At 37.3% G+C, this 11,434-nt stretch overlaps 1 protein-coding gene across 1 annotated transcript in view; it reads right to left on the bottom strand.

Moving 5' to 3' along the window:
• Nucleotides 1-5,714, bottom strand: part of LOC104281165 (RAC-gamma serine/threonine-protein kinase) — a 132,296-nt gene extending 126,582 nt beyond the window's left edge. The window contains exon 1 of the mRNA XM_009879106.1: nucleotides 5,557-5,714. Within this exon, the coding sequence (XP_009877408.1) occupies nucleotides 5,557-5,602 (46 nt within the window). The 5' untranslated portion in view covers nucleotides 5,603-5,714. The remainder of the gene's footprint in view (nucleotides 1-5,556) is intronic.
• Nucleotides 5,715-11,434: the final 5,720 nt, after the last annotated feature.

Here is an 11,434-nt window from a genome sequence, read left to right on the forward strand (position 1 = left end):
CCAAAAAACAAAAGAAAACAAATCCCACCAAAATAAAAACCCACAAGAACAAACACCCCAAACATACCACATGAACTCAATCTGCAGCATATATTTCCAAAATTAACATGTTTAGTTTAGGTTCAACTGTAAAACCCAATGCCCATTAAATTGCTTAGGTTTTTTTTCTGAATTTGGTGGGGTGAGGAGTAGAGAAGACATGTTACCCTAAGACTGTAAAAGTAATTTTTACTTTAAACAACAATTGTATTCCTATTTGGAAAAAAGAGACTTATTCTGCTACACTATTTATTCTTGATAGTAGATGACAACACTAAAATTTTTACATGGTTATTTCTTAAAATCCCATGATACCTGCATCATGGCCTGAATTGCAAAAATGAAAACACACCAGCAGTTCAGTGAACCTCATCACAGCAAACGAAACGCATCCTATAAACTCCGTGAATTTAAAAATACTAACACTACTTCAGATAAATCTATTCTGGATACTAAGAAGTTATGAAAGGCTGTATTTAAAAAAAATAATAATAAACATGCAGTGAAAAATTGTACTAGAGTATTTCAGTGGGACACTGTTTACAGAACAATCTCATTACAGGAAAGCTTCATGACATCTGTTTTTCTACCACCATCTCATTACATCAAACTTCTTACCATGGTTAAGCCACAGCAATTTTATCGTCCAGCTCCCTCTCTAAAATTGGTATGCTATTACTTCTGTACTTCAGGTGAGCATTGTGAGATAAAATGAGGGCATCAAAAATTGTAAGATTATGTTAAAGTCACCCTCATAAGCAAGCCAGTTATATTATCTATTCAATATAATTAGGGTAAAAATATATCATGCCTGTCATGTGAAGACTGCCATGACAAATAGCATTATCTGACATAACACACCTGAATGCAGAAGCCCAAACAGAGGAATAGTAATTGAAGTATGGCAACAGAAACACTGACTTAAACTGACAACATCTTGCCTTGACCTTAAGTAATAATTTACCTATTTTGTTTTGTAATAAAAATTAGGTATATTCTCTCCAGATAAAACAAAAACAAACAAATAAAAAAATTTTTTTTAAAAAGACTCTTACTCTTTAAATTAAAGACAAATGTAGTTAACATGTTAAAACTTAAAACTGGGTCCTTTAAAAAGTTAGCATCTGTGTCAATTTTTTCTTTGTCCCAAATGATCTTTTAATAACATGGTAACAAAGACTCTTTAACTTTTTCATATGTTTAAATTAATTGAAATCTTGTGCACAAGTTATATATAAAGAAATTAGGTTGCAATTAAGCATAGTTATTAATGATTCTTAAATCCAGTTGTTGTGACTATTATAGATCACAGACAAGGTCAACTCTACAACTCAGGAAACCGGCTTCAAAGAAAAAATACCACCTAAATCATAGGCATAAACCCCACTTTTGTAATGATACAGCTCTAACCATACTAAGCACGTTCATCAATTTAAAAATACCAGCTGTTGCCAAACTGATAAATTAAAAACATGTCCCCCCTCTGTAAAACATTAAATTTAAACTTAGTAAATACAGTAAAAACATGCTAAGTAAAATTAAAAATACTCTTACAATAATTTAAAAAAACCCCACCACGCTGCAAAATGTTGTGATTAAAAGCATATCCAAAGTTCAGAAGCAATTTCAGCAATTACTGCAGAATCCTTACTCTAACTGCATAAATGTCAAATACATGCTTTAACTTCTGAATATCAGCAGCAAGGTTCAGATCACTCTATTTCAGATCTTTAGTCAAGATCACTTCACTTTCACCTGTAGGCTTTAGAAGGAAAAACACTGGTGTCATCTAAAAAGGAAACTCAAAGACAACTCATTTGTCTCCTAATCTAGCTACAGGAGAGAACAGAAAGAAGAACAAAAAACTATCCTCTCCGAAACAAAACACACTGAGCTAGTGAATTGCAAGAATATCTTTGCAGCAGCACAGGGACAGAGATCCTTGGTTCTTATCACTAGATCTGAGACAGTAAGTCACGGTCAACCATAAAAATACAAATACATTCCCACTCCCCTCTTGCCTGAGCAGGCTCTGTTCTAAGACAACTGCTCCGCTGGCTCTCTGCTTGTTCAAGGTCTGATGTCTCACGGGGTACATCTGCATTACTACTCTAGTTTAGATAAGGAGAGCATTTTGCAACAGTCTTCCTATCACCCTACTTAACACACTTTCGTTTGCTGCATGTAGCTCTCCTGCAGTGCACAAACCCAGGTCCTTTCAGATGAAACCAAAAACCACAAGATGTATACCAGGAGCACTGCCAAAGGGGCACAGGAGCAGACAGAAGCCAGTTCAAAATAACACCCACCTCACTTTGCAAATGCAATGAGTGTAAATTGGTACCAGGTCCTCATGACCAATGCATTACTTGCTCAGGCAGGCCCAGCTGCAGCACTTCAGGGTCTATTTTCATCTTTAAGGTGGGACCTGACTGCACCTGAGGTTCACTGAGCTTCTCAGGCTTTGCTTCTTTTTGGGTTTTGTGTCTTCTGTGGTCCAGCGTTATTACCTCCAGGCTATCATCTCTCCCTGTTTGACAATTCACATATAATGGCTCACTCTTCCTTGATATCATCTATTCCCACAACACTGAAACTTCTCCTAAAGACTACTCAAAGCCTGAGTATGATCATCTTTAATTAAATATACTTCATTGTGTCATTTCTTAACTTTGAGCGCTGGCTGATTTTAAAATAGTGGTACTTTAACAGGTTCATCATTTAAACACACAAAGAGAAACGAGAGCACTGAAGCCAACTGCGTAGCATTGCATCAGGTCTTCAGTGCCCAACAGCAGGGTTAAAAGCTTACAGAGGTACAGTCTGACACAGATACTTCGCTAAGGATAATAAAGAAAACATTTTCAGTGCGTTTCACAGCCATTAAGAATTGTAACATTGCATCTTAACACACGCTGTCTTCCCCAACCTCCCTCTATCAGTCTCAGCTCAACTTTTAGTCCTACCCTCTCATTCCTACATTCAGTTCACTTAAACCCACCTTTGCAATGGCCTGTCTCATTAGGCCGCTGATCAAAACTGTTCCTCATCTCTGTACTTTCAAGTCATGCCGACACACCTTGACTGGGCCGCAAACTGTTTATTTTGTTCTTTTCCTTGTATCACAAACCTTCCTGACCACTGAAGGGAACAATTTTATGATATCCTATACTATAAGCACATAACCAAGTAACTGGGCGTAATAGAAGCAGATCAGTCAACTGAGGCAGCGGGTGCCCAGGCCTCTAGGTTCGCAGTATGTAGCATTTATGAGTCTTTTTTTGAGTTAAACTCAAGTCTGGAGCCTCAGACTCAACACTGCATCACATACATGGCTCAGAGCTGTCCAAAGGACCCATCACTGGGGCTGGTCCTCACTCAGTATTTGCCTGGAGAAGAGACCCTACGCTCAGGCTTCCTCCAGGAGGAATCTGGTTTGTATCTACCAGAACGATGCCATGAGCCAAGCCAATGAGTGTCAAGTGGGAATGATCAGAGAATTCACTTTAAACCTTAATAACACGATAGCTTGTGGAAGCAGGGCAGTTTTAACCAACGCCACAATGCTTGCTGGTGAAGAGAGAGAGAATATTTAGCCGCCAAAGTAAGTGCCTTCAGAGCATATTCCAACTTTCAGAATTTAGATTAAGATTGAATATCTTTTCTTGGCAACAGTAAAAAAATTTTAAAAAAAGCTTTACCAACTTCAATCCTCTTGCTCCAGACCAAGGTCAGGGTAGAAGTTGTAATTACAGAAAATGTGTAACAATTTAATTAAACGGTTACAAATTCTGGACCCTAGAAAACACCACTGCCCTTTTTGCTTTCTGAAACAAACAAAATGAATGCTTTAATCCACCAATAAGCAGAGAAAGTCAGACACAGAAAATTAAAGACAATATTAGATCTCATAGAAAAATAATCTCACTTAAAGCTACACAGGTACCTATGTCAAGAAGGAAAAAAATCAACCATACATTGACTCAAAGTTACATGAAATGTCTCTACTTTGAAAAGAAAATAATACGAACAAAACCAACAGCAAAACATCAATTCAGTAGGATTTTCTTAAATTGATAGGTAGTGAAACTGCATGAGGAAGTAAACCCTTATTTTACATTTCAGAATTTCAATTATTGACGAGACACTGAGTTTCATTGTTCATTTTTCATTTCCGGACTCCAGCAAGCACCAGGGTGTAAAACAAATGAGCAATATTACATGCAAAAGAAAATTATTTGGATCACCCTAATCATCTTCTAACACATTTGAAAGAAATTTAAATGAAATTATCAAAAAAAAGGAATCAGATACTCAAACTGAGTAAACAAAATGAGAAGGAAAAATAATTTAAAATCTTAAATAGTTCCTGTCATGTGAAATTTTATTCATTATAAATGTAAGTATGTATTCCAAAATAGGAAGCAGGACTTAAGCTTCAGAGTTTAGCCTGTTTTCATCTACAATACCCATAATGCATCCTGAAATACAATTTATGCAGGAATAATAACAGAATAATAAAACTTTTTCTCTCATTCTCTTAGCTTCTTTGACATTTAATGTCAATCTGCAATAACAAAGCTAATAATGATCTTTGTCTCCACATACTGCTATTGAAACAAAGCCTTTCTTGGTAAATTAAAGGGTAATTTTGTTCCCACTATTCCAGTCTAAATCTTTCTGGGCTAGAATCACAGAAGCTCATGGCATAAATCACCCTATAATCCAGATCACCTTCTCTCTGCAAGAGAGACAATGTTCTTTTGGAAATAATCATGTGCGCAACCACAACCCAAAGCAGAGCAGCATGAAGCACGGAAGATTTCATCTTAAGTTCATTACATGACAGGAACACCAGATACTTCTAGAGGTTTCCCATTCAAAGCTGAACACACAACAACCTTCCCAAATTTGTAAATCACATGATGACACACTACAAAGCAGTATCTCAAATGTTACAGAAAATCATACTTCAGACTGGCTTATAATTAGGAGCATGTTCTTTAATCATATGGCTTCCAGGTCCGCAAAGTCATTGGCGTGCGCTGAGCTTTATGCAAGTATTACGTTGATTTTATGGGCACTACTTGCATCAGCAACACAAGCTGAGCCACACAGAATGATTTTGGCATCTAGCAAGTTTCACACAAAGCATCACATCCACAACAGCTTCCAGGCAACCTTCCACTGTGCACCTCTGTTACTACCTCTTCCAGCTGCCACAACAGCCTACTTAGCCTGATACATGGGTGACAGCAGTTGCAGCAGCCAAGGTTAAGTGGGAATTACCGAGTCAAACTTCCTCTTCACTGTCAGTTACCCCTATGAACAGAGGCACTGCTGAGGGTTAAGTATTAACAAGACCAAGGCCTTAATGGCCATTAATTCCATATGGTCAGATTAGCTCACTGCAGAATGGAAGATAAATCAAGAATGCTCATATGCGTAACTATGTAATGCCACCGCGCGCAGCGTACAGTACGTCAGAATAACTTTCCATTAAAAGGTAGAACTTACCCCTCTTCTGAACCCAGCCTTCCTTCACAATGGTAACATCGCTCATGATGGCTCCACTCTGAACCCCCAACTCAAAAGAGTATTTCTTTGAGTTATCAGCTTGTCTGTTTGGCTTCTCTTCTGCAGCTCTTCCCAATTTCTACTGATGAGTCAGCCTGGAAGGAAATATTAGAGAAAGAATTTAAGTCTTTTCTGTTTTTCTCACTTGACAGCCAACAAAAGTGTCTTTGTTGATGACTTCCACTGACTGAGCTCATATTAAAAATCTGCCTTTTTTTTTTAATTAACCATATAACAGAATCATGTTTTGAGTCTTACAGCACATTTTCCATGAACACTCTAATACTTAAAAGAAGCAGAATGTGTTAAGTTTTAAGTCATATGGCACTGTTATAAATGCTCATAATAGATCTCTCTTGTACTAACACAGAGGATGCTGTTAAATGAAAGGGTGTCAGTATTGCTTCACAGGTCCAACTCTGAACCCACGGGGGCTTTAACAATTCCCGTATTTTTCAGAATCCATGCAATGGATTGATCATATGAAGAGTGCAAGAAAACGAAAGGAAAGGTTCTGCAAAGGACCTTAAAACGAATGCCTTAGACACTGTAGATAGTTATCCTCATAATTGTTAAAATCTGTAGTGACCAGTCTACCAGTCATGCAATTAGTTTTCTTAAGGCTTGAAGTAATCAAAAAATATATAGTAAAGGCTACAGAAATATACCTCTCTATAACTTCTTTATAGTAAATACAAATCCTTTACTTACAGAAGTTTTTTAAAAACAGCATCATCTGCATGTACACAAAAAGAAAACCAACTTCTTAGGAGTACAAACTAACCAATAAAGTTAACATTTAGTTTATAAAAACAAAGAGTATGAGTTTTTTCAAGGCTTTAAGCCAGATAGTGACAACAGTCCTCTTTTCCCTACCAAGCTCAGCTGACAGGGACATTACCCAAAGCTCAGCTTACAGGGACATTACCCTGGAACAGGATCTGCCACTCTCAGAAGCCACAACCCTCTCTTCTGATCACCTCACCTTACTCCCAGAGTACCCAACAGCTGTGAAGAAGAGATAAATAGCACTGCAATCAAGTAGGAAGAGAAGCCAGAGGGCAGGAGGGGTTTCCTTTGCCAGCAGACTGCCTTTCCCCTCCATCCTTCAAAATAAAGAGAAGCATTCCAATAATGTGCATCTAGAAAAGGGTGGGAAGCCAAGAAAAGGGATTTCTCTGTGGCTGTACACACGAGAGCATGCGTGTGGAACAGCAGCCCACACACCATTTTAGTACTATCAAATGCAGCACACACATATCCATTTAATAGACCAACCAACAAATGTAAACATGGGATAGAAACAAATATGACTTTGCTAGAAGCAATCTATGCAACAAAAGAATGAATAAATAAGCTGGTTTAATCCAACCAAGTAGAGGCTAAAAAATGAACCACTATACACAGGTGGATTATTTCTTATGTATCATTTGAAAAAACGTGTATTTGCACCACACAGCAGCTAGATGGAAGGCTACTTGTGTATGGATAATGTGCTATGCAAAATAAAACCTGGTATGAGTATTTATTTCAAGTGGTATGCAAAAAAAAAAATGCAGTACAATCTGATTTTGCAGAAACACTGAAGTGTGCCCATTTTACAGCTTTGCTTTCACCAAACTATTTTCATAAAAACATGCAGTATCTCAGCTGCATAGAAGTAAAAGCCACAATTCTAGACTCAATACCACTGTAAAGTTTAAGTAACACTGAATGCAGTGCCTCTGAGACATCTCCACAGCACTGGCAGATATGACAGTAAGACCTGTGCAGGTGAAGCACAGCCTTCTGCATGGGCATCGCACCCTGCTGTGTCTAAAAGGGCACAGGACACCTGTGTTTATGCAGCTGCAGACTGCCTTAAGATTTAAATATTATTTAAGCTATGGTAAGAGTTCAAAGAAAATATAACGGACAAGGTTTTGGAAGGACGTGAGTCTGCTTCGTTACTGTTAATTGACCTCGCTAGCTTTAGCTGTTTAGGCTTTGTATTACGTAAGTCAGCATGGCAGCAATAACCAGAACGTGCATTTCCACGTCCTTCACCTTACCAGAGCGAGAGTTATTTTCTGGGTCATAACATTATCAGAACTTTTGTTTGTGCACTTCAGACTTGGAGATAAGCAAGTCTATCAGCTGTGTGTGGAAAGAGATCCTGACAGATTAAGACATGTGTCTGAAAGCAAGCTGCAGTTTTGCCGTTCTGGATCACTGCAGCACACTATCAGCTCTTATTACAAACACACAAATCTTTACAAAGCCAGAGGTGAGCGTCAGACAACCATGACCTAAAAGCAGCTGCTCTCTGAAGGAAGCATAAGCACATTAGTATCCAAATATCTGACTTAATTTCAATTTTCCTAGAAGATATTCACTGATTTGCTTAAGAAATAATCATAGGTGACTTTTTCATTCACCTATATAGACAAATGAAGCAATGTAATACACAGCACTTAGCTTGGGCTAGCATATGATGCAATGTTTTACCCTTTTGGTAAATTTAATGAACTTTCCAATTTTGGTGTCTGCTTACGAAAAGTGCATTAATTTTTTTATCGGTAGAGACTAATCTATAAGAAATGAACTTCTGTACTAAGTAGCAATAATCTTGTCTGCCCACATACTGATCATTAGGTCCATGATTTCAGCAGACACCCAGATTTAATGAATGAACTTACGCTTAAAGCTCCCTATTTATCCACTGATTACAATTCAGTTAGTCTTACTCAATCAAAATCTGATCTATGACCAATTTTCATGTCAATACCCCAACAACCTCAAGCACATGTTTGTAGAATTGCATCCAACCCACTGCATGAACTATTTTACTGATTTTTTAACAAAACCTCAAAAATACAAAAATTGGATATATATGGTGACAAAACTAACTGACTTATCTTCCAGTTTAGCTTCACAACATTATCAAGAACAACTTAAGGAAAGTTATCAACAGTTGTATGGTTATACTGATCACTCCTTTAATGGGTAATTAAAAGTCAAGCTGAATTACACAGGAAGCTGAAGGAGATAAACGGAAACATTAAAAGACTAATGAAAATAAAGGTTATATGTTCACACCACACTTTCAACGAGTCATTTGTTAGGATCTGTATTACTACCCCTTATTAAATTCCTTTAAGGCTTTCTAAAAGCTGTATTCCTTTACTCAGAAAGTCACTCAGCAAAGCTCTAAAAGTGCAGACTTTCGAGAATTGCTTCTTATCATGACAGAAAGTGACCTTAACGAAAAACAGTCATACAGAAAACTTCTTCCCCGAAGATGTAATAAAAGATTGTCTATAGATGTAAAGGCGTTGCCTGAAACATGTGGAACAAGAACGCACATGAAAAGAGCTTCCCATCCGTTGCTCAGCTATTTCAAGAAAAGCTACAGAAATGTTTATTCTGCACAGCCAGCACAGAACTTAAAAACTTGTTAGCAATCAACTGCTCTCCCAATGCGCTTCAAGTTTCAGCAGCTGGTATGTAATAATCTTTACAACTTCCCTTATTGCTATAGGATGAACCCACAGAAACAGACAAAAATGTGTAAGAACTCAAGTTGAAAATATTTTGCATTCCAGCTGCTTCCTCACAGGGAAAAACTTGATTTGTTTTTATATATGTTCTAGCAACTGGAGGACAGGTTGGATTACTTTTTTCTTCCCTGCACTACCAAACAGAACTTATACTTTTCTAACAGTATATTGTGTGCAGACTTGTGCGCGTATACTGCAAACAGTATAGTCTTATATATGAATAATACAAACAAGAACCTATTGTCTGCATGCTCTATGGTGCAGGCATAAAAATTTACTCCATCACAGGCTGTTATGTGAAGAAAACACCTGTGGGTTTTTTTATCTGGTAAAAAACAGAAGAACTTTTCCTCTCCTCTGGAAAGCTATTAAGCCATTTCTATAGAGTTTGATGAAACATTTCAGCACACTTTTAAGGAGCTAGTATTACACTCTTAAGTTCCTAGCTGTAGAGGTTGCAAAGACATTTTTCTGAACAAAGATTAAGCAGAAGCAATTACATGCAACAGAGTTTCAGGTCCCTCTGCAGAGGCTCACAGTGTTCCCAAGCTGTGGTGAAAACTAACAAACACCTTTTCAGTTTTCATCTTGAACTTTAAGAGTAACAGGAGTATAGAGAAGAACCAGCTCATTTCACAGTGCTGCCACATGGGAACTCTGAGACCAATCGTTACAATGAACAATGGACCACTCAGTAACACATCTTTTCCTTAACTTGTATTTTTAAACTAAAGGTTTTCATGTCCATCACAGCAGTCAGGTAACTCCACAGAGCCAGTGGACGGGAGGAAGGAAAGAAATCCCTTCCAAGCAGAAGGACTAAAACCAGTGGTTCAGGTCTCACTTTAACCACTATGTGTAAGTGAATAATCACTGAGATTCATAAGAACAGACAACACTCCCTTGGAATCTGGGCATCCTCCCATTTCCCCCGTGACAAGAGGCAGCTGAGTAAAGAAGACAGTGCCCATAAATTCAGAGTAAATTGTATGATTCAGGTCTCTGTTGTAAGAACTTTCACAAACACAGGCTCCTACTTCCAACAATTTTGGAGCTGAGAAAAAAAACACAGATATTCTCACATTTACCAACTGAAATTACCAGAGAGAACATGAACAAGATCGGTTTCAGCATTTCCAGAGACAATTCCTATAACTTATCGTAACATTATCAACTTAGTGATTCATGCAACCTTTTTCTCTTAATATATAAGGGAACTACCATTTTCCTTTTTAACAAGTAATCATTTGTTTAATAAAATGTTTGGGGGAAAAATCAGCAAGTGAATCTTCCTGATTCACCTTTCCTGACTCACTGAGATTTCTTGGTCCTGAACATAAGCAGAGCCAAATCTCATCATCTCTATCTCCTTATTTCTCAGAAAGGTAACTGAAAAATGCTGTGCTTGCATGCACAAATAGCACACTACCGAAAAAAAACACCCAACCTCTCAGTCTTCTTCTAGTGACTTCCACAACACATTATTTGTTTCCCTGCTTTGGGTGGGGCTTTTTTTTGTAGCAGATCAAGCTCTTAAAAGGTTTTCTTAAATCTGAGTTTGAATTCTCCACAACAACCTAACAGGCTGTAATTGTCTCCAGTGCAAATCACAGAGTAAAGTATCCAAAAGATAAGGCTCTAAATTAAACAGAGTTGTCTTTAGGATTGGAAGCTGAGATCTAAGTTTTATTTATATGAAAAACGCATGCATATCCTCTTCCCTTACCAAAGTTGTTATCTAAAAGTCTGGTCAAACAATTAGAGGATATACTGCACATCATCAAAAATTACACAAAAGACTATGTTGCAGAACAGAGATTGCTACAAAACCTACAAAATCATGTTGGTCTATATTGCAAATGGAAGAACCACATTCAAGTGCTTTAGCTAAAAAGTATAGAGTATCAGTACAGGCTTTTACAAACTACCTATCCTGTAATTTTGGTTACACTTCAAATGCAGCCAAATGGATTATGTCCCTTTTTATGGTCTCAGGAGGATTGACTGAATTAAATACTCAAGAAAAAGGAACCTGCAGGCAGATAGTATTTGTTCAACTTAAAACCCACAAAAAAGAACACAAACTTGTTTGACAAGACAAATAAAAAATCCAGGATTATTAAGACAATTTTCCCTAAATCTATAAAACGGTAATCTTAATGTACACACAATTAATACAATTAAAGATATTCCTAAATGCTTACTAAGTAAAAATTTTCATACTTTACAAATTTTAAATATTAAAACTTCCAAGATATCTCTATGATAGACACTGTGAC

This window comes from Apaloderma vittatum, unplaced genomic scaffold, assembly GCF_000703405.1.
Source record: "Apaloderma vittatum isolate BGI_N311 unplaced genomic scaffold, ASM70340v1 scaffold120, whole genome shotgun sequence".
In the NCBI taxonomy this organism is placed as follows: domain Eukaryota; kingdom Metazoa; phylum Chordata; class Aves; order Trogoniformes; family Trogonidae; genus Apaloderma; species Apaloderma vittatum.